General features: G+C 47.8%; 1 protein-coding gene and 1 pseudogene across 1 annotated transcript; one reads left to right on the forward strand and one right to left on the reverse strand.

Annotated features, from left to right (window-relative positions):
* The window catches only part of LOC119358054, a 28,523-nt pseudogene extending 25,238 nt beyond the window's left edge, over positions 1 to 3,285 (reverse strand).
* Positions 3,286 to 4,583: 1,298 nt separating this feature from the next.
* On the forward strand, positions 4,584 to 7,181 carry LOC119356032 (protein IQ-DOMAIN 1-like). The gene is made up of 4 exons (XM_037622926.1): positions 4,584 to 5,211; positions 5,756 to 5,932; positions 6,017 to 6,094; positions 6,184 to 7,181. The coding sequence occupies exons 1-4, from the start codon at positions 4,825 to 4,827 to the stop codon at positions 6,940 to 6,942; spliced, it is 1,401 nt and encodes a 466-aa protein (XP_037478823.1). The 5' UTR covers positions 4,584 to 4,824; the 3' UTR covers positions 6,943 to 7,181.
* The last annotated feature ends 16,799 nt before the right edge of the window (positions 7,182 to 23,980 follow it).

The raw sequence follows: 23,980 nt of genomic DNA on the forward strand, positions 1-23,980 counted from the left end.
TTTAGTTTGTGTCATTTATCCTTGATGGACACACCTATTTGAGATAGCCAAAATTATGCTATGATTTAATATAATTGCTCTACGTGCTTCACTTAAATTTTTTGAGCTATGGAATTGCTCTAAGTGCTTCACTTATATCTTTTTGAGCACGGTGTGCTTTAATATTTTTGAAGAAATGCTCTCATGCTTCACTTAGATTTATTTGAGAGTTAGTAATTTTTTTGAAGAAATTCTCTCATGCTTCACTTATATTATTCTGAGAGAAGAAATTTTTTATGCTCATGTTCTTCACTTAAATTTGTTTGAGCTTATAAAAAGCAACATATGAAATTAGTCCCAAAGTGATAGATATTTAAGAGGGATATAATAAAAACTTTCATGAAGATCATTGGACAAATTAAACTTGATTCTTTGTAATAGTTTTGATATATGATGATAGTGATATGTGAGTCATGTTGGTGAGTAATTATGCTTTAGTAAGAATATTGGTCTTAAGGTTTCTGATTCCCCATGCAAGCATGAAAGTCAATAGTTATGCAATGAAATTACATCCTACTTATGGTGCATTATTCGGTGTTAGTTATGCTTAATGCTCGTTTATGTGATTTTTTGTTTCTTGGTTGTTTGCCTCTCAATCTATTTTTCTTTCAACTTGACTAGCAATTTCTTAAGATCATCTCTATCCTTACAAGCAAGAAAGCCCCAAGCTACCTCTCCGTCCATAACATAACCCTCAGGTATATCAGGAAATTCATATCTAGGAGTGCTAGGTCTAATAGGTGTTTCAAAGTTTCCACTTTCAATAATTTCATCAGTTTTAGTATTCTCAATATTATTAACCCCGGCAAGTTGTTCATCAAGAAATTCACCCGGTGGCACAGTCTTATCAAGCAGAGTACTAGTGTCATCATAAGCATCATTCATAGAAGAAGTAGCATCATCAATTATTTGCGACATATCAGAATTAATAGTAGGTGTAGGTGTCGCAAGCTTACTTAAAACAGAAGGTGAATCAAGTGCAGAGCTAGATGATAGTTCCTTACCTCCTCTCATCGTAGAGGGAAAAATCATGGTTCTGGTATCTTTCAGATTCCTCATAGTGATCAACAGATATAAATCCCAAGTGACTCGGCAAATAGAGCTATGCTCCCGGGAAATGGTGCCAGAAAAATGTCTTGATAACCCACAAGTATAGAGGATCGCAACAGTTTTCGAGGATGGAGTATTCAACCCAAATTTGTTGATTCGACACAAGGTAAGCCACAGAGTATTCACGAGTATTAGCAGTTGAGTTGTCAATTCAACCACACCTGAAAGACTTAATATCTGCAGCAAAGTTTTTAGTAGCAAAGTAGTATGGAAGCAACGGTAACAGTGGCAATAGTAAGAGTAGCAGTTTTCTAGTGATTGTAACAGCAGCACAACGAGAGTAACTTGGCAAAGATCAATATGTGAAAAGCTCGTAGGCATTGGATTTGCGATGGATAATTGTGTTGGATAATATTCATCATGTAGAAGTTATAACCTAAGGTGACACAGAACTAGCTCCAATTCATCGATATAATGTAGGCATGTGTCCCGTATATAGTCATACGTGCTTAGGGAAAATAACTTGCATGACATCTTTTGTCCTACCCTCCCGTGGCAGCGGGGTCCATAAGGAAACTAAGGGATATTAAGACATCATTTTAATAAAGAACCAGAACAAAGCATTAGCACTTAGTGAATACATGAACTCCTCAAACTACGGTAATCACCGGAAAGTTTCCCAATTATTGTCACATTGGGGTATGCGGATCATAACTCATAATAGGTGTCTACAACTTGCAAGATAGGATCAAGAACACACATATATTCATGAAAACATAATAGGTTCATATCTGAAATCATGGCACTCGGGCCCTAGTGACAAGCATTAAGCATAGCAAAGTCATAGCAACATCAACCTCAAAACATAGTGGATACTAGGGATCAAACCCTAACAAAACTAACTCAATTATATGATAAATCTCATCCAACCCATCACCGTCCATCAAGCTTATGATGGAATTACTCACTCCCGACGGTGAGCATCATGAAATTGGTGATGGAGGAAGGTTGATGATGACGATGGCGACGGATTCCACCCTCCGGAGCCCCGAACGGACTCCAGATCAGCCCTCCTGATGAAGAACAGGAGGTGGCGGCGGCTCCGTATTGTAAAACGCAATGAATCCTTTTGTCTGATTTTCTCTCTTTGTTAATTAATAGGTATATATGGAGTTGGAATTAGGGTTGCCGGAGGCCCAGGATCCCCACAAGCCTGGGAGACATGCCCTAGGGGGTAGGCGCCCCCTGGGCTTGTGGCCCCTGGGTGGCCCCCCTCTAGTATCTTTTTCCGCTAGTATTTTTTGTATATTCCAGAAATATTCTCCGTAAATTTTCAGGTCAATCTGAGAACTTTGATTTTTGAACAAAAATAACACCATGGCAATTCTGCTAAAAACATCGCCAGTCCGGGTTAGTTTCATTCAGATCATGCAAATTAGAGTCCAAAGTAAGGGCAAAAGAGTTTGGAAAAGTAGATATGATGGAGGCGTATCACCAATTTTGAAGGGGGGCAGGGGTACACCCTATCCTGACTAAAGGTGGTCTTCGCGTGCAAAGCTTCTAGGCACGATGCGCTAGTGGGCTCAGTGAAGACCTCTGACCTGCTGAGCTCGTGGTCTTGGTCTTGTTGCACTGAAATTCTTTGGGGCATTCCTTGCGAACCCGTGTACGTCCTTTCCTCCTTAGCACCAAACAGGAAACTGTCCTCGCCTATACCTGCCGGCACCCTTCTGGCTTCGGTCGTCATGGCTCACGTCATCGCGCGCCTCACGAGGTGGGACGTGAGCCTAGATATGCCTGCCCCTCGGGAGGCAGCCTTGGGAGGCCGTTCCTTAGGAGGTCTTGATGTGGTTCGCCTCGCGAGGCGGAGGCCCTCACGAGGGCCTTCGTTGTGAAGTCCATGAGCTGGGCCGCGCCGGGCCGTTGGTGGAGCCATGTGTTGGGCCGTAGGCAGACGAGTTTGGGTACCCCCGGTCCTAGAACCCCAATAAAGCCGGTGAAGACCATATTGCCCCGAGTGTCAGCGACGTACTCAAGGTTACCGAACCTGATCTGGTGCTCAGGGGTGAAGCTGTCACCCTGGTCGAGATGACCGGCCGAGTTAAGGTGGAGAACAATGCTGCCAAACGCGAAAAGCTGGCCAGGGACAAAAATGTCCTCGGTGTTGATGCCATCTCCGGCGATCAGGCGAGCCATCAATCCTTCTGCGATCTCACAGCGGAACTCTCAATGAAAGCACCAATGTCGGTGTCAAAATCGGCAGACCTCAGATAGGGGGGTCCCGAACTATGGATCTTAGATCAATGGGGAACAAGGGACGAAGGAGACGATGTTTACCCGGGTTCGGGCCCTCTCGAAGAGGTAAAACTCTACGTCCTGCTTGATTATATTGAAGTGTATATGATGATTACAGAGTCGATCTACCACGAGATCAGAGGAACTAAACCCTAGGTGAGTAGGATGATGGTCCTTCTTCCAGCCTCTACGGACTAAAACCCTATATAGACACTAGGGGTACTAGGTTGCACATGGTCGGTTACATGGAATAAACATGTTGATTCTCTTATCTTGACTTGGAGGACAGACCAAGGGTTTGCTAGTTTCCTGTCCGGATACGGAGTTGCGTCATAGCTCGGCCGTGTGGTAGTCACCGAGCAGCCCACCTGTCCGGTCCACAAAAGATAGGCCGGCAGCGTGAGGAGCCCTTAATCCAGGACTCCCTCACCCCTCTAATCGCATTACATTGACGTTACAGCTTGCAACAAACTCCTCACCAACAGAACCACACAGATAGCACACCACTAACCATCGGGCGCAGCTCAAAGTGCACTAGCAGCAACCTCTAGACGAGATTGAGACCATGTATATACATGGCCAACTTGAGCACGCCTTCCAGACCTGCTATAGGCGACAGCACCGCCGACGAGGAAGAAAAAAAGGTGCGAAGAGCGAGAGAGGAGAGCGATCCTTTACGTCCATGAAACCAATTTATACGCAATCTTTTATTATTTTATTAGGGACAACGGTTCAATTCATACCGTTTGAGACTTATCAGACTTTCTACTTTTTATTTTTACTAGAAGTTCGAAACATATTAGTCCAAGAGTTGTTTACATTTATGTACTCTGCAATCAGAGTTTTCAGAAAACAAATTAATACTCCCTCCGTCTTATAATGTAAGACGTTTTTTCATACTAGTATAGTGTCAAAAGGCATTTTACATTATGGGACGGAGAGAGTAGCTCAAAAAGGATGTCAGGAAGGACATAAACCGAAACAGCAAAAACATGATTCCAAAAAAGGAAAACACCTAACACACATCACACATGGTTTATACTAGTTTTACAGCCACTTGAGCAAGGAAGCAGTCACGCAGCCGGCGCTCAAAACGTCCACCACTTTACGCATACCACCCTCAACTTGATCCCATCTCACCATGGAAGCCTTCGCACAAGCAACCCCGAATAAGAACCAGCCCCTCACAGAGAAGGGCCCCATCCGCTCTGCTTCATCTATAAGACAGAGCTCCCCCACACCAGTCTTCGCCTAGACTCTTCGTCTCCGTCCTGCAGCCTTTTCTTCTCTGGCAAGCCTGTGCCTGTGCGCGTCCCGCCGTTTTGGGTTTCGTCTCCCGCTCTTTCTCCCCCCTCCCTGCTCCGGCCAAGTGCTGGAACCAAGAGAAGGCGATGGGGGCGGCGGCGGCGGAGGAGGAGCAGCAGTAGCCGGAGGGTGGCGATGGGGTGGGCTTCAAGGTGGCTCCGCGGGCTGCTTGGCGGCGGCAAGAAGGCCGGCGAGCACAAGCCGGAGAGGGAGAAGAAGCGCTGGGGCTTCGGCAAGTCCTTCCGGGAGAAGGACCCGTTGCGGCCGCCGACGCCGCCGGTGCAGCGGGCGGCGACGCCCCGCCGCACCTACGCGGCGTCGGATGACGGCGGCGACGAGCAGAACAAGCGCGCTATCGCCGTGGCGGCGGCGACGGCGGCGGTGGCCGAGGCCGCCGTTGCCGCGGCGCAGGCGGCCGCCGCCGTGGTGCGGCTGACCAGCAGCGGGCGGTGCCCGCCGGCCGGGGCGAAGCACGAGGAGTGGGCGGCCGTCCGGATCCAGGCCGCTTTCCGTGGCTACCTGGTAAGCTCCTCCCCTCCGTCATCTCCGCTCCAACTCCTTTCCTTTACACTCCAAAATCCACTTTCCGTAGGCCAAGTTTTTGAAAATTACGGGTGTAAAGCGAAAAAAGTACTCACATTTTTGCTACAAAATTTCCGGATTTTCGCTTCCCTGAAAGAAACCCCCGTGCCCGTGTGGCCGTGTGCGCAAGCGAGCCGCCGCGGTGTCGCAGCCACGTTCTTCTGCTGCTCTGCCTCTGCCATTCCCATGTTTTTACTGCTTCTTCTTCCTCTCTGAGCTTCTTTTATGGAAGCAGGGCATGGGCTGGGCGTCGCCGCTTTAACTTCGCTATCCCCTTCTCAAGAACAGGGGAGCCGCTTCTTTTTTGCCGTTTGCACAATGCTACTCTGTTACTGTTCTTGGAAGCTGCTGGTAGTGCGGTAGTAGTAATGGCGGAGGTGGTTGGCATGTCAACCTCCGGCCTACAACGCAGAGATGCCCATGGCTATGTTGCGGACGGGACCACTGCTGATTAACCTCTCCATGCTTGTCGTTGCGTGTGAAGGCGAGGCGGGCACTGAAGGCGCTCCGCGGGCTGGTGAAGCTGCAGGCGCTGGTCCGCGGCAACATCGTCCGGCGGCAGGCGGCCGAGACGCTCCGGTGCATGCAGGCGCTCGTCAGCGTGCAGTCCCGCGCGCGCGCCAGCCGTGCCACCCGCTCCCGCCAGGCCGCGGCGCACCCGGTAATTTCAAACACCCGCCATTTCTTGCCAATTAATTCCCATGTCTTCGGCGCGTTCTAATGGGTTTTGGGGTTTCCATTACAGGGGGCGACGACGCCGGAGAAGTACGAGCAGGCGGCATACGAGGGCTCGCTCAGGCACGGCCGCTCCGGCTCACTGAAGGTATCCCTTCGTTGCTCTCTCTGTTGCGGTATCTGCGTTTGTGCGTTTTCAGTGGCCGTGGTGACTGACAATGGCGCCGGTGTATGCAGGGAGGCTCGTCGAAGACACCGGGCGGCGAGAGGATGAGCAGGGAGAGGTCAGAATCCTGCGGGAGGAACTGGCTGGATCGGTGGGTGGAGGAGAGGTACATGGACGACGAGAAGAACGCCAAGATTCTGGAGGTGGACCCCGGCAAGCCCGGCCGGCACGCGTCCAAGAGGCGAAGCAGCGGCGGCGGCGGCCACCACCAGTCGTCGTGCTCGACCAGGACATCCGAGCAGAACAGCCGGAGCTACGCGACGATGCCGGACTCGCCGTCCAGGGACTCAACCACGGCGCAGCAGTCCGTGCCCAGTCCGTCCTCGGTGGGCATGGTCATGGGCGCGGCGGAGGCCCTGAGCCCGCTGCGGCTGCCGGCGGACCTGGCGGCGGAGCTGTACGAGAGCCCGCAGTTCTTCTCGGCGACGTCGCGGGCGGGGAGCTCGAAGCGGGGCGGCGCCTTCTTCACGCCGACCAAGAGCGAGTGCGCGCGCAGCCTCTTCGGCGGCTACTCCGACTACCCCAACTACATGTCCAACACGGAGTCGTTCCGCGCCAAGGCGCGGTCGCAGAGCGCGCCCAAGCAGCGGCCGCTGTACGAGAAGTCCGGGTCCCTGCGGAAGGCGTCGGCGCACGCGTTCGCGCCGGGGGCGGCGGCGGGGCAGAGGTCGTCGGCGTCGGCGTCGGCGTCCCTGCACGCCAGGTTCACCAACAAGGCCTACCCCGGCTCCGGCAGGCTGGACCGGCTCGGCATGCCCGTCAAGTACTGAACCCTGCCGCCATGTGAGCTTTGTTGAGAGCAGGGTTCAGGTCAGTGTGCATGTCCCCGAGACCCCAACGAGGGCGAAGTAAAGTTTGTAGCGGCAGTTTGTTTAGGTTTGAGCTTCGCTTTCGTGGTGCTATATTACCGTCAGAAAGTGCTTTCCTGTTAATGACTGTGACTGGTTAAGTGTAAGTTGCTACTGGTGTTCCCTCCAAAAAAATGAAGTGTAAGTTGCTAGTGATCGTACGTGTGCGTGTCTCAATTCCATGTGTGCTCCATCACAGGATTACAGCGTCACCCAAAGTTTGTGTGAACTGTGTCAAGATCGTATGCACTATAGGCAATCTTCTATGGTGCACGGATGGAATAGGATTTGGGCGCATGGCGATGGCAGCATGTCACGGGCTCACGGTGGCAACAGGGACCTTGGTAGTACTAGTGGCAGTACGGTTCACTGTGACGTTAGCCAGAGGCGTGGCCGGCCTGCCGCCTGCGCGGTGTGCCAGCGGGTGGACCATTTGGTATGTCTGTGGAGGCCCGGGGCCTATCTGCATCCGATGAGCTGCTTGCTACTACTCCTACCTGTGTTAATTAAAGCAGCTAGCTGTCCCGTAGCCACTGGATCTACATGCGTGCGTAGGCCGGGGCAAAACCCAGTTCCATTTGGCCCCGACTAACCACCACCTTCTTCCATACTCCGTGCCCCTCCTGCTAATAGGACACGGGAATGTGCTAAATTCGCACCCCTGGAAGTGGAGCCTGGAGACTAAACTAATGGCGTCGGCGTGCAGATGACGCCATGACAGCGCCGAAACTCCGAATGGCGGACGGACGGACGGCGCACGCGCTACGTACGGCACAGCGATCTCCCAGCGGAATGGTTCCCAAGTCCTCGCGAGGGTTTCGGGAAGGTGAGCGGCAGGGGAGGGTTTCGCCGCGTGATGTTGAGAGACGGCGACGAGGGGCGGCCGTCGGTGAGTGCCGGCGAGGCGACGCCTCTGCGCTGTGCTGCACTGACCTTTCCGAGACCATCGCCATTTGATCATATACTACTATACTGGTGGAGCTGAATTATTCTATAGATTGGCACTAGTGCTAGAGTGCCGTCCTCGTCTCCCGGCTTTCGGCCCGTTTCATAATGGACGCACAAATGGAGGCCAACAGGGAGGATCTACTATCTACTAGTAGTACTAGCGACTTGTCAAGGAGTTTTCATTTTATTTCACGAAAGGAGTTCGTCATCGGACAGGGGGTGTGTTTCATCTCGTGTTTGACACTGGATTTTCGATCGACGTACTTCTGGCATCTAGTCGATGTCTCTGTCCACCGGCATAGTATGCCACTGTGGCTGCGAACCCAGCGATCGCGATTACTCAGAAGGAATTGCCCGGCTGTCCCCGGATGGGACTAGCCACTGCACACCATTCCGTACTACTACTACTAGCATGACGTTGATCCACGACTCGGTGATTAACTGACATAAGAACAATAAAAAATATATATGAAATTTACGTAAGGAGCTAGGGGCATGTTAGCAGAAGAAAATATAAAAGGGAACTGTGAAGCGTGCCGATAAGATTGCTGGTGGGCAGAACGTACCTTCCGAAAAAGATGTACTGGGCTGGACGCTAGCCCCGTTTAACCACGGCCATGCTTGGCCTACGGAACTGCTGGGTGGTCACGGCCCTACGCTCCCGTAGCATCCACACAGTCGATGGTACGCCGTACCTTCCTCCAACCTGTCAGTCCCTTTGCTGTGCTGTGCTGTGCGAATGCTAGCTCCTTCAGAGTTGCCCGTGCCCTGCACAAGAATTCCGTCCAGTGGTGGTATAGTACGTTCCTTCTAATTAAGCTGGATTTGGTGCCCGCGCGGCTGCGCCAATAATTTAAGCGCCCATGCACGGTAGCTAGAGAAAGGGGCTCATGTCGCCGGCCGACCCATGGGGACCATGGAAGTTCTTGGAGATGCTGTACGCCACTGGCCGGATGGATGGCTGTGCAGTGCTATGATCGGAGCAGCGGTGACAGCCCCGTCGCTCCAACCGCCTCCCTCGGTTGACGTTTTCGGGACGGTGGGCAGGCGTTGAGACGAAGGCAAAGACTGTTTATTGACGGGTCATGCCTTCGTAGCACCTTTTGTGGGCCGATCATATGGATGTTTTTGACGCGAGAATATTCGGGTTTTACCGGTCTTGATGATGATTGGTGGCCATGTTTGCTGATTATGGTGCTGGTGTGGCCACCGAACTGTTGCTGGTCGTGTGGCGCTCTTAGTACATTCCAAAGAGCGCCACACGACCATGAACAGTTCGGTTGTAGTATCAAAAACATTCTTATATTATTGGATGGAGGGAGTACTAGTTACAGCACAAAAAAAATACCAAGGAAGTGAATAAATCCCCTCGGCGCAGTCGGGGCTTCTTTGGTTCAAATGATTCTCAAAGTAAGTTTGGAGGATTTTAATCCTTAGAAAAAATTTCTATGTAGGTTGTTTGATTTGTATGATTCCACACTACAGGAATTTTTTTCTTAGAATTCATTTCACTATATAACACATGAAAATTTTCATACACTCAAACCTCTTCAAAAGAATTTTTTGCTTTTCCTGTGCACTGTCAAATACCCTTATAATCCTGTAGTACTCAAGGTGACATGAAACTCTATTCCTACGTTTATTCTATCCATGCGTTTTGGAAATCCTACGATTCAAAGAGGTCCTTATAGCATCTACAGCTGGACTTGGCAAATCCGACCCCGGAAACGCGCGTCAGCTGCGCCGTGCTCAAATAATCCGTTCCACAACCGGATACCTAAATTTAGAAACCTCAAAACTCGTACTATTACATGCAACACAAACCAATCAGCTCGTCCAGCTCCACCGTGCCCGAGTCCGGCAGCCAGCTGCGCCCCTCAGAGTGTTGGTCCGGTCGTCGGCAAGGTAGAGTAGGACATGGGACATGAGTTGGCTCACGGGACTCAAGGCGCCGCCGTCTTCCTCGTCGGAGCAGGGAACCTTGACGGTGCCGGTGGATTTCAGATCGATGATGGATTCGTCCTTGGACGAGTCGGCGACATCCGCCACGACGCGGCTGCAGCACCCAGACTGGTGCACCATATGGGGCGTCACTGAATAACTGGAAAGCGTTTGGTTATCTCCCGCATGCAAGATTATTCTTCAGGGCGGGATCATGTGCAGTTGAAACCGTGACTATAACGTAGAGCATCTACAGCTGGACGTAGCTATTCCGTCCCGTCTATACAGTTGTCGGTCACCCAAAAATGCCCTCGTCCGCAACCGTGTACTTCATATGCTCCGCACATTCATGCTATCCATGCAATGTGAAAGAAGCTACGTTGATATTACCATACGAAATATAGAGACAAAAGAGGCATAGATTCATAGTGCAAATGGACATAGTCTCACAATTCATCAAACAAAAAGAGGCAACTGATCGCCAACAAACAGACACGAATTTCCACTAAAATAACTAAATCCTTAAAGGGAGACGGACAGAGCATCGGTAATCATGGTTTGCTCGCCCGTCCCTTGCCCTTGCGGTCACCGGAGCGGAGGGTGAGAGAGTGAGGTAGGGTTTGCTTCAAGCGGAGATTTTCAGTGGGGACGAAGTTGAGTCGGTGATGGCCTGCAAGTGCAGATGGTTTAGTTGTAGCCTTTCCAAAGTAAGAGTATCGATCTCATAGGGAGCACATGAATCAGTCTTTTTTGTAGTGGTTTAAATTATAGTGCCAACAGGTTAGTTGCGATCCATAGCAAAGAGAAACGAAAGTTTATTTTTTTGGATGATTGATGTGAATAAGGAAATAAATGACAAGCGTAAAGTAAATGAGCGCGAGACGTGAGTAACGGTTGTTGAAATCAGTAGGACTAAAGCATTCCCATGAAGTCTAGATTACCCAGCGGTACGTGTCTAACATAATTCTAATTCAGATTCCTAAGCCACTTTATATGTTTCTACAAGTGAACGGAGCCAAGTATAGCTACATGGATACATGCAGCAACCCCGTATCCCAAGCACCACTACCATTCATCCCCTCTCCGGTTACCAAATGGTAATCAAGGTTTTCCCGTGGACACAGCTAAGGCGGCCTCTGTTTGTCCCCTATTACAATGATACGGGAATGAGCGAGATACTCACTGCCGCCACCGACCTCCGCTTCCCACCTTCGCACCAATAGTAATAACCTTCACGGATGAATTATGATGAACATGGCAATAGCATCAAAGAAGATTGCTAATTTAAACATGCAAAGAGGTTCGTGAATCTTATTATTATTCAATCGTGAACATAGTAAGGTTCCTCCATATATCTGAGAACTAGGGAAACTACTCGCACATGGAGGGTACAAACATCACGGATGAATTATGATGAACATGGCGATAGCATCAAAGTAATACAAAGGTGAATCCACACCGCTAATGCATTACAAAGAGATGGAGATAGGGTGGTGATGATAAACGGATGGTGACGATGCCCTCTCGGGGTGGTGATGTGATAACCCACAAGTATAGGGAATCGCAATAGTTTTTGAGGATAGAGTATTAAACCCAAATTTATTGATTCGACACAAGGGGAGCCAAAGAATATTCTCAAGTATTAGCAGCCGAGTTGTCAATTCAACCACACCTGGAAACTTAATATCTGCAGCAAATTATTTAGTAGCAAAGTAATATGATAGTAGTGGTAACGGTAGCAAAAGGTAATGATAGCAAAAGTAATGTTTTTGGTATTTTGTAGTGATGATAGCAATGGCAACGGAAAAGTAAATAAGCGAAGAACAATATATGGAAAGCTCGTAGGTAATGGATCACTGATGGAGAATTATGCCGGATGCGGTTCATCAGGTAACAGTCATAACCTAGGGTGACACAGAACTAGCTCGAATTCATCAATGTAATGTAGGCATGTATTTCGAATATAGTCATACATGCTTATGGAAAACAACTTGCATGACATCTTTTGTCCTACCCTCCCGTGGCAGCGGGGTCCTAATGGAAACTAAGGGATATTAAGTGAAGGAAATATGCCCTAGAGGCAATAATAAAGTTATTATTTATTTCCTTATACCATGATAAATGTTTATTATTCATGCTAGAATTGTATTAACCGGAAACATAATACATGTGTGAATACATAGACAAACAGAGTGTCACTAGTATGCCTCTACTTGACTAGCTCATTGATCAAAGATGGTTAAGTTTCCTAACCATAGACATGAGTTGTCATTTGATTAACGAGATCACATCATTAGGAGAATGATGTGATTGACATGACCCATTCTGTTAGCTTAGCACACGATCGTTTAGTATGTTGCTATTGCTTTCTTCATGACTTATACATGTTCCTATGACTATGAGATTATGCAACTCCCGTTTACAGGAGGAACACTTTGTGTGCTACCAAACGCCACAACGTAACTGGGTGATTATAAGGGTGCTCTACAGGTGTATCCGAAGGTACTTGTTGGGTTGGCGTACTTCGAGATTAGGATTTGTCACTCAGATTGTCAGAGAGGTATCTCTGGGCTCTCTCGGTAATACACATCACTTAAGCCTTGCAAGCATTGCAGCTAATGAGTTAGTTGTGGGATGATGTATTACGGAACGAGTAAAGAGACTTGCCGGTAACGAGATTGAACTAGGTATTGAGATACCGATGATCAAATCTTGGGCAAGTAACATACCAATGACAAAGGGAACAACGTATGTTGTTATGCGGTCTGACCGATAAAGATCTTCATAGAATATGTCGGAGCCAATATGAGCATCCAGGTTCCGCTATTGGTTATTGACCGGAGACGTGTCTTGGTCATGTCTGTTGGAAATATGCCCTAGAGGCAATAATAAAAGCATTATTATTATATTTCTTTGTTCATGATAATTGTCTTTATTCATGCTATAATTGTGTTATCTGGAAATCATAATACATGTGTGAATAACAGACACCAACATGTCCCTAGTAAGCCTCTAGTTGACTAGCTCGTTGATCAATAGATAGTCATGGTTTCCTGGCTATGGACATTAGATGTCATTGATAACGGGATCACATCATTAGGATAATGATGTGATGGACAAGACCCAATCCTAAACATAGCACAAGATCGTATAGTTCGTTTGCTAGAGTTTTTGCAATGTCAAAGTATCTCTTCCTTCGACCATGAGATCGTATAACTCCTGGATACCGTAGGAGTGCTTTGGGTGTATCAAACGTCACAACGTAACTGGGTGACTATAAAGGTGCACTACAGGTATCTCCGAAAGTATCTATTGTTTTATATGGATCGAGACTGGGATTTGTCACTCCGTATGACGGAGAGATATCACTGGGCCCACTCAAGTAATGCATCATCATAATGAGCTCAAAGTGACCAAGTGTTTGGTCATGGGATCATGCATTACGGTACGAGTAAAGTGACCTGCCGGTAACAAGATTGAACGAGGTATTGGGATACCGACGATCGAATCTCGGGCAAGTAACATATCGATTGACAAAGGGAATTGCATACGGGGTTGATTAAATCCTCGACATCGTGGTTCATCCGATGAGATCATCGTGGAGCATGTGGGAGCCAACATGGGTATCCAGATCCCGCTGTTGGTTATTGACCGGAGAGCGATCTCGGTCATGTCTACATGTCTCCCGAACCCGTAGGGTCTACACACTTAAGGTTCAGTTACGCTAGGGTTGTAGGGATATGTATATGCAGTAACCCGAATGTTGTTCGGAGTCCCGGATGAGATCCCGGATGTCACGAGGAGTTCCGGAATGGTCCGGAGGTAAAGATTTATATATGGAAAGTCCTGTTTCGGGCATCGGGACAAGTTTCGGGGTTATCGGTATTGTACCGGGACCACCGGAGGGGTCCCGGGGGCCCACCGGGTGGGGCCACCCATCCCCGGGGGCCACATGGGCTGTAGGGGGTGCGCCTTGGCCTGCTTGAGCCAAGGGCACCAGCCCCACATAGGCCCATGCGCCTAGGGTTCAAGGGGGCAAGAGTCCTAGGAGGATAAGGCACCTCCTAGGTGCCTTGGGGGGGAGGGAAACCCCCCTTGGCCGCCGCACCCCCTAGGAGATTGGATCTCCTAGGGCCGGCCACCCCCCCTTGGCACCCCTATATATAGTGGGGGAGAGGAGGGACTTCATACCTTGAGTCCTTGGCCTTTGGTTGCCTCCTTCTTCCTCCCCAACACCTCCTCCATCTCCTTATTGCTTAGCGAAGCTCTGCCGGAGTACTGCAGCTCCATCAACACCACGCCGCGTGCTGCTGCTGGTGCCATCTCCCTCAACCTCTCCTCCCTCCCTTGCTGGATCAAGAAGGAGGAGACGTGGCTGTTCCGTACGTGTGTTGAACGCGGAGGTGCCGTCCGTTCGGTGCTAGGATCTCCGGTGATTCGAATCACGTCGTGTTCGACTACATCATCCCCGTTCTTTGAACGCTTCCGCTCGCGATCTACAAGGTACGTAGATGCATCCAATGACTCGTTGCTAGATGAACTCCTAGATGATCTTGGTGAAACGAGTAGAATTTTTTTTGTTTTCTGCAACGTTACCCATCAGTGGCATCATGAGCTAGGTCTATGCGTAGTTCTTCTTGCACGAGTAGAACACAATTGGTTGTGGGCGTAGATTTGTCAACTTTCTTGCCGCTACTAGTCTTATCTTGCTTCAGCGGTATTGTGGGATGAAGCGGCCCGGACCAACCTTACACGTACGCTTACGTGAGACCGGTTCCACCGACTAACATGCACAAGTTGCATAAGGTGGCTGGCGGGTGTCTGTCTCTCCTACTTTAGTTGAAGCGGATTCGATGAAAAGGGTCCTTATGAAGGGTAAATAGAAGTTGACAAATCACGTTGTGGTTTCACGTAGGTAAGAAAACGTTCTTGCTAGAACCCTACTTCAGCCACGTAAAACTTGCAAACAACAATTAGAGGACGTCTAACTTGTTTTTGCAGCAAGTGCTTTGTGATATGATATGGCCAAAGTTGTGATGAATGATGAATGATCTATATGTCATGTATGAGATGTTCATGCTATTGTAATAGGAATCACGACTTGCATGTCGATGAGTATGACAACCGGCAGGAGCCATAGGAGTTGTCTTTATTTTTTATGACCTGCGTGTCATTAAAGAACGCCATGTCAACTACTTTACTTTATTACTAAACGCGTTAGTCATAGAAGTAGAAGTAGTCGTTGGCGTGACAACTTCATGAAGACACGATGATGGAGATCATGATGATGGAGATCATGGTGTCGTGCCGGTGACAAGATGATCATGGAGCCCCGAAGATGAAGATCAAAGGAGCTATATGATATTGGCCATATCATGTCACTACTTTATATAATTGCATGCGATGTTTATTATGTTTTATGCATCTTGTTTACTTAGAACGACGGTAGTAAATAAGATGATCCCTTACAAAAAAATTTCAAGAAGTGTTCTCCCCTAACTGTGCACCGTTGCTACAGTTCGTCGTTTCGAAGCACCACGTGATGATCGGGTGTGATAGATTCTTACGTTCACATACAACGGGTGTAAGACAGTTTTACACAGCGAAAACACTTAGGGTTAACTTGACGAGCCTAGCATGTACAGACATGGCCTCGGAACACGGAGACCGAAAGGTCGAACACGAGTCGTATGGAAGATACGATCTACATGGGAATGTTCACCGACGATGACTAGTCCGTCTCACGTGATGATCGGACACGGCCTAGTCGACTCGGATCGTGTAACACTTAGATGACCAAAGGGATGTCAAATCTGAGTGGGAGTTCATTATAATTTGATTAGATGAACTTAATTATCATGAACTTAGTCTAAATTTTTACAAAATGTCTTGTAGATCAAATGGCCAACGTAGTCCTCAACTTCAACGCGTTCCTAGAGAAAACCAAGCTGAAAGACGATGGCAGCAACTATACGGACTGGGTCCGGAACCTGAGGATCATCCTCATAGCTGCCAAGAAAGATTATGTCCTACAAGCACCGCTAGGTGATGCACCTGTTCTCCCTGCAGAACAAGACGTTATGAACGCTTGGCAGGCACGTTCCGATGACTACTCCCTCGTTCAGTGCGGCATGCTTTACAGCCTAGAGCCGGGGCTCCAAAAGCGTTTTGAGAGACATGGAGCATATGAGATGTTCGAAGAGCTGAAAATGGTTTTCCAAGCTCATGCCCGGGTTGAGAGATATGAAGTCTCTGACAAATTCTTCAGCTGTAAGATGGAGGAAAATAGTTCTGTCAGTGAGCACATACTCACTATGTCTGGGTTACATAACCGCTTGACTCAGCTGGGAGTTAATCTCCCGGATGATGCGGTCATTGACAGAATCCTCCAGTCGCTTCCACCGAGCTACAAGAGCTTTGTGATGAACTTCAATATGCAGGGGATGGAAAAGACCATTCCTGAAGTATTTGCTATGCTGAAATCAGCAGAGGTAGAAGTCAGAAAGGAACATCAAGTGTTGATGATCAATAAAACCACTAAGTTCAAGAAGGGCAAGGGTAAAAAGAACTTCAAGAAGGACGGCAAGGTAGTTGCCGCGCCCAGCAAGCAAGCTGCCGGGAAGAAGCCAAAGAATGGACCCAAGCCCGAGACTGAGTGTTTTTATTGCAAGGAAAATGGTCACTGGAAGCGGAACTGCCCCAAATACTTAGCAGACAAGAAGGCCGGCAAAACCAAAGGTATATTTGATATACATGTAATTGATGTGTACCTTACCAGTAATCGTAGTAACTCCTGGGTATTTGATACCGGTGCCGTTGCTCATATTTGTAACACACAACAGGAGCTGCGGAATAAACGGAGACTGGCGAAGGACGAGGTGACGATGCGCGTCGGGAATGGTTCCAAGGTCGATGTGATCGCCGTCGGCACGCTACCTCTACATTTACCTACGGGATTAGTTTTGAACCTCAATAATTGTTATTTTGTGCCAAGTTTGAGCATGAACATTGTATCAGGATCTCGTTTAATTCGAGATGGCTACTCATTTAAATCCGAGAATAATGGTTGTTCTATTTATATGAGAGATATGTTTTATGGTCATGCTCCGATGGTGAATGGTTTATTCTTTATGAATCTCGAGTGTAATGCTACACATATTCATAGTGTAAGTACCAAAAGATGTAAGATTGATAGTGATAGTCCCACATACTTGTGGCACTGCCGCCTCGGTCACATAGGTGTCAAACGCATGAAGAAGCTCCATGCTGATGGACTTTTAGAGTCTCTTGATTACGAATCATTTGACACGTGCGAACCATGCCTCATGGGTAAAATGACCAAGACTCCATTCTCAGGAACAATGGAGAGAGCAACCAACTTATTGGAAATCATACATACTGATGTGTGCGGTCCAATGAGTGTTGAGGCTCGCGGTGGCTATCGTTATGTTCTCACCCTCACTGATGACTTGAGTAGATATGGGTATGTCTACTTAATGAAACACAAGTCTGAGACCTTTGAAAAGTTCAAGGAATTTCAGAGTGAAGTTGAGAATCAACGTGACAGGAAAATCAAGTTTCTACGATCAGATCGTGGAGGAGAATACTTGAGTCACGAGTTTGGTACACACTTAAGAAAATGTGGAATAGTTTCACAACTCACGCCGCCTGGAACACCTCAGCGTAATGGTGTGTCTGAACGTCGTAATCGCACTCTATTAGATATGGTGCGATCTATGATGTCTCTTGCCGATTTACCACTATCTTTTTGGGGCTATGCTTTAGAGACTGCCGCATTCACTTTAAATAGGGCCCCGTCGAAATCCGTTGAGACGACACCGTATGAATTATGGTTTGGGAAGAAACCTAAGCTGTCATTTCTAAAAGTTTGGGGATGCGATGCTTATGTCAGGAAACTTCAACCTAAAAAGCTCGAACCCAAATCGGAAAAATGCGTCTTCATAGGATACCCTAAAGAAACTGTTGGGTATATCTTCTACCTCAGATCCGAAGGCAAGATCTTTGTTGCCAAGAATGGGTCCTTTCTGGAGAAAGAGTTTCTCTCGAAAGAAGTAAGTGGGAGGAAAGTAGAGCTTGATGAAGTATTACCTCTTGAACCGGAAAATGGCGCAACTCAAGAAAATGTTCCTGAGGTGCCTGCACCGACTAGAGAGGAAGTTAATGATAATGATCAAGATACTTCTGATCAAGCTCCTACTGAAATTCGAAGGTCCACGAGGACACGTTCCGCACCAGAGTGGTACGGCAACCCTGTCTTGGAAATCATGTTGTTAGACAACGGTGAACCTTCGAACTATGAAGAAGCGATGGCGGGTCCGGATTCCGACAAATGGCTAGAAGCCATGAAATCCGAGATAGGATCCATGTATGAAAACGAAGTATGGACTTTGACTGACTTGCCCGTAGAACGGCGAGCCATAGAAAATAAATGGATCTTTAAGAAGAAGACAGACGCGGATGGTAATGTGACCATCTATAAAGCTCGGCTTGTCGCTAAGGGTTATCTACAAGTTCAAGGGATTGACTATGATGAGACTTTCTCACCGGTAGCGAAGCTGAAGTCCGTCCGAATCATGTTAGCAATTGCCGCATTTTATGATTATGAAATTTGGCAAATGGACGTCAAAACGGCATTCCTTAATGGTTTCCTTAAGGAAGAATTGTATATGATGCAGCCGGAAGGTTTTGTTGATCCTAAAAATGCTGACAAGGTGTGCAAGCTCCAACGCTCGATTTATGGGCTGGTGCAAGCATCTCGGAGTTGGAACATTCGTTTTGATGAGATGATCAAAGCGTTTGGGTTTACACAGACTTATGGAGAAGCCTGTGTTTACAAGAAAGTGAGTGGGAGCTCTATAGCATTTCTCATACTATATGTAGATGACATACTTTTGATGGGAAATGATATAGAACTTTTGGACAGCATTAAGGCCTACTTGAATAAGAGTTTTTCAATGAAGGACCTTGGAGAAGCTGCTTATATATTAGGCATCAAGATCTATAGGGATAGATCAAGACGCCTCATAGGTCTTTCACAAAGCACATATCTTGATAAGATTTTGAAGAAGTTCAAAATGGATCAGTCCAAGAAAGGGTTCTTGCCTGTTTTGCAAGGTGTGAAATTGAGCTCAGCTTAATGTCCGACCACGGCAGCAGAGATAGAAGAGATGAGTGTCATCCCCTATGCCTCAGCCATAGGTTCTATTATGTATGCCATGTTGTGTACTAGACCTGATGTAAACCTTGCCGTAAGTTTGGTAGGAAGGTACCAAAGTAATCCCGGCAAGGAACACTGGACAGCGGTCAAGAATATCCTGAAGTACCTGAAAAGGACTAAGGAAATGTTTCTCGTTTATGGAGGTGACGAAGAGCTCATCGTAAAAGGTTACGTCGACGTTAGCTTCGACACAGATCTGGATGACTCTAAGTCACAAACCGGATACGTGTATATTTTGAATGGTGGGGCAGTAAGCTGGTGCAGTTGCAAGCAGAGCGTCGTGGCGGGATCTACATGTGAAGCGGAGTACATGGCAGCCTCGGAGGCAGCACATGAAGCAATATGGGTGAAGGAGTTCATCACCGACCTAGGAGTCATACCCAATGCGTCGGGGCCGATCAAGCTCTTCTGTGACAACACTGGAGCTATTGCACTTGCCAAGGAGCCCAGGTTTCACAAGAAGACAAGGCACATCAAGCGTCGCTTCAACTCCATCCGTGAAAATGTTCAAGATGGAGACATAGAGATTTGTAAAGTACATACGGACCTGAATGTAGCAGATCCGTTGACTAAACCTCTCCCAAGAGCAAAACATGATCAACACCAGAATTCCATGGGTGTTCGATCCATCACAATGTAACTAGATTATTGACTCTAGTGCAAGTGGGAGACTGTTGGAAATATGCCCTAGAGGCAATAATAAAAGCATTATTATTATATTTCTTTGTTCATGATAATTGTCTTTATTCATGCTATAATTGTGTTATCCGGAAATCGTAATACATGTGTGAATAACAGACACCAACATGTCCCTAGTAAGCCTCTAGTTGACTAGCTCGTTGATCAATAGATAGTCATGGTTTCCTGGCTATGGACATTGGATGTCATTGATAACGGGATCACATCATTAGGATAATGATGTGATGGACAAGACCCAATCCTAAACATAGCACAAGATCGTATAGTTCGTTTGCTAGAGTTTTGCAATGTCAAAGTATCTCTTCCTTTGACCATGAGATCGTATAACTCCTGGATACCGTAGGAGTGCTTTGGGTGTATCAAACGTCACAACGTAACTGGGTGACTATAAAGGTGCACTACAGGTATCTCCGAAAGTATCTATTGTTTTATATGGATCGAGACTGGGATTTGTCACTCCGTATGACGGAGAGATATCACTGGGCCCACTCAGTAATGCATCATCATAATGAGCTCAAAGTGACTAAGTGTTTGGTCACGGGATCATGCATTACGGTACGAGTAAAGTGACTTGCCGGTAACAAGATTGAACGAGGTATTGGGATACCGACGATCGAATCTCGGGCAAGTAACATATCGATTGACAAAGGGAATTGCATACGGGGTTGATTAAATCCTCGACATCGTGGTTCATCCGATGAGATCATCGTGGAGCATGTGGGAGCCAACATGGGTATCCAGATCCCGCTGTTGGTTATTGACCGGAGAGCGATCTCGGTCATGTCTACATGTCTCCCGAACCCGTAGGGTCTACACACTTAAGGTTCAGTTACGCTAGGGTTGTAGGGATATGTATATGCAGTAACCCGAATGTTGTTCGGAGTCCCGGATGAGATCCCGGACGTCACGAGGAGTTCCGGAATGGTCCGGAGGTAAAGATTTATATATGGAAAGTCCTGTTTCGGGCATCGGGACAAGTTTTGGGGTTATCGGTATTGTACCGGGACCACCGGAGGGGTCCCGGGGGCCCACCGGGTGGGGCCACCCATCCCCGGGGGCCACATGGGCTGTAGGGGGTGCGCCTTGGCCTGCTTGGGCCAAGGGCACCAGCCCCACATAGGCCCATGCGCCTAGGGTTCAAGGGGGCAAGAGTCCTAGGAGGATAAGGCACCTCCTAGGTGCCTTGGGGGGGAGGGAAACCCCCCTTGGCCGCCGCACCCCCTAGGAGATTGGATCTCCTAGGGCCGGCCACCCCCCCTTGGCACCCCTATATATAGTGGGGGAGAGGAGGGACTTCATACCTTGAGTCCTTGGCCTTTGGTTGCCTCCTTCTTCCTCCCCAACACCTCCTCCATCTCCTTATTGCTTAGCGAAGCTCTGCCGGAGTACTGCAGCTCCATCAACACCACGCCGCGTGCTGCTGCTGGTGCCATCTCCCTCAACCTCTCCTCCCTCCCTTGCTGGATCAAGAAGGAGGAGACGTGGCTGTTCCGTACGTGTGTTGAACGCGGAGGTGCCGTCCGTTCGGTGCTAGGATCTCCGGTGATTCGAATCACGTCGTGTTCGACTACATCATCCCCGTTCTTTGAACGCTTCCGCTCGCGATCTACAAGGTACGTAGATGCATCCAATGACTCGTTGCTAGATGAACTCCTAGATGATCTTGGTGAAACGAGTAGAATTTTTTTTGTTTTCTGCAACGTTACCCAACAATGTCTACATAGTTCTCGAACCCGTAGGGTCCGCACGCTTAATGTTACGATGACAGTTTAATTATGAGTTTATGTGTTTTGATGTTCGGAGTCCTGGATGTGATCACGGACAAGACGAGGAGTCTCGAAATGGCCGAGACATGAAGATTGATATATTGGAAGCCTATGTTTGGATATCAGAAGTGTTCCGGGTAAAATCGAGATTTTACCGGAGTACCGGGAGGTTACCGGAACCCCCCGGGAATCAAATGGGCCTTAGTGGGCCTAGGTGGAAGAGAGGAGAGGAGGCAAGGGCTGGTCGTGCGCCCCTTCCGCCTAGTCCGAATAGGACAAGGAGAGGGGGGCGGCGCCCCCCTTCCTTCCTTCTCCTCCACTCCTCCCCCCCTCAAGTCCTAATCCAGGAGGGAGTCCTACTCCCGGTAGGAGTAGGACTCCTCCTGGCGCGCCCTCTCCCTTGGCCGGCCGCACGCCCCTCCTTTATATACGGGGGCAAGGGGGCACCCCATAGACACAACAATTGATCATTGATCTCTTAGCCGTGTGCGGTGCCCCCCTCCACCATAGTCCACCTCGATTATATTGTAGCGGTGCTTAGGCAAAGCCGTGCGTCGGTAGAACATCAACATTGTCACCACGCCGTCGTGCTGACGAAACTCTCCCTCAACACTCGGCTGGATCGGAGTTTGAGGGACGTCATCGGGCTGAACATGTGCTGAACTCGGAGGTGCCGTACATTCGGTACTTGATCGGTCGGATCGTGAAGACGTACAACTACATCAACCGCGTTGTGCTAACGCTTCCGCTTTCGGTCTACGAGGGTACATGGACAACACTCTCCCCTCTCGTTGCTATGAATCACCATGATCTTGCGTGTGCGTAGGAATTTTTTTTGAAATTACTCCGTTCTCCAACATTAAGGCCTCCTTTTAATAGAGTACCGGAACAAAGCATTAGCACATAGTGAATACATGAACTCCTCAAACTACGGTCATCACTGTTAAATATCCCGATTATTATCACTTCGGGGTTAACGGATCATAACACATAATAGGTGACTATAGACTTGAAAGATAGGATCAAGAACTCTCATATATTGATGAAAACATAATAGGTTCAGATCTGAAATCATGGCACTCGGGCCCTAGTGACAAGCATTAAGCATAGCAAAGTCATAGCAACATCAATCTCAAAACATAGTGGATACTAGGGATCAAACCCTAACAAAACTAACTCGATTACATGATAGATCTCATCCAACCCATCACCGTCCAGCAAGCCTACGATGGAATTACTGACGCACGGCGGTGAGCATCATGAAATTGGTGATGGAGGATGGTTGATGATGATGATGGCGATGGATTCCCCTCTCAGGAGCCCCGAACGGACTCCAGATCAGCCCTCCCGAGAGGTTTTAGGGCTTGAAGGCGGCTCCATATCGTAAAATACGATGATTTCTTCTCTTTGATTTTTTTCTCCCCGAAACCAAATATATAGAGTTGGAGTTGAGGTCGGAGGAGCTCCAGGGGGCCCACGAGGTAGAGGGGCGTGCCCTAGGGGGGCAGTCGCGCCCCCACCCTCGTGGACAGGTGGTGGGCCCCTGGTCTTCATCTTTTGCAAGGATTTTTTATTATTTTCGAAAAGATGTTCTGTGAAGTTTAAGATCATTCCGAGAACTTTTGTTTCTGCACATAAATAACACCATGGTAATTCTGCTGATAACAGCGTCAGTCCGGGTTAGTTCCATTCAAATCATGCAAGTTAGAGTCTAAAACAAGGGCAAAAGTGTTTGGAAAAGTAGATATGACGGAGACGTATCAACTCCCCCAAGCTTAAACCTTTGCTTGTGCTCAAGTAATTCAGTTGATAAACTGAAAGTGATAAAGAAAAACTTTTACAAACTTTATTTGCTCTTGTTGTTGTAAATATGTAAAGCCAACATTCAAGTTTTCAGCAAAGATTATGACTAACCACATTCGCAATAATGCTTAGGTCTCAAGTTACTCATATTAATGGCATAATCAACTAGCGAGCAATAATAATAAATCTCGGATGACAACACTTTCTCAAAACAATCATAAGATGATATAACAAAATGGTATCACACTAGCCCTTTCTGAGACCGCAAAACATAAATGCAGAGCACCTTTAAAGATCAAGGACTGACTAGACATTGTAATTCATGGTAAAAGAGATCCAGTCAAGTCATACTCAATGTAAACTAACAGTAATGAATGCAAATGACAGTGGTGCTCTCCAACTGGTGCTTTTTAATAAGAGGATGATGACTCAGCATAAAAGTAAATAGATAGGCCCTTCACAAAGGGAAGCAGGGATTTGTAGAGGTGCCAGAGCTCGGTTTTAAAATAGAGATGAATAATATTTTGAGCGGTATACTTTCATTGTCAACATAACAAAAAAGAGA

Source organism: Triticum dicoccoides, chromosome 2A, assembly GCF_002162155.2.
Source record: "Triticum dicoccoides isolate Atlit2015 ecotype Zavitan chromosome 2A, WEW_v2.0, whole genome shotgun sequence".
Lineage (NCBI taxonomy): Eukaryota > Viridiplantae > Streptophyta > Magnoliopsida > Poales > Poaceae > Triticum > Triticum dicoccoides.

Bases quoted from the DNA above. Each gene is read 5' to 3' on its own strand.
- LOC119356032 (XM_037622926.1), top strand. From the start codon at position 4,825: ATGGGGTGGGCTTCAAGGTGGCTCCGCGGGCTGCTTGGCGGCGGCAAG. The intron at 5,212-5,755 runs GTAAGCTCCTCC...TTGCGTGTGAAG, and splicing joins CCGCTTTCCGTGGCTACCTG to GCGAGGCGGGCACTGAAGGC. The intron at 5,933-6,016 runs GTAATTTCAAAC...TTTCCATTACAG, and splicing joins GCCAGGCCGCGGCGCACCCG to GGGGCGACGACGCCGGAGAA.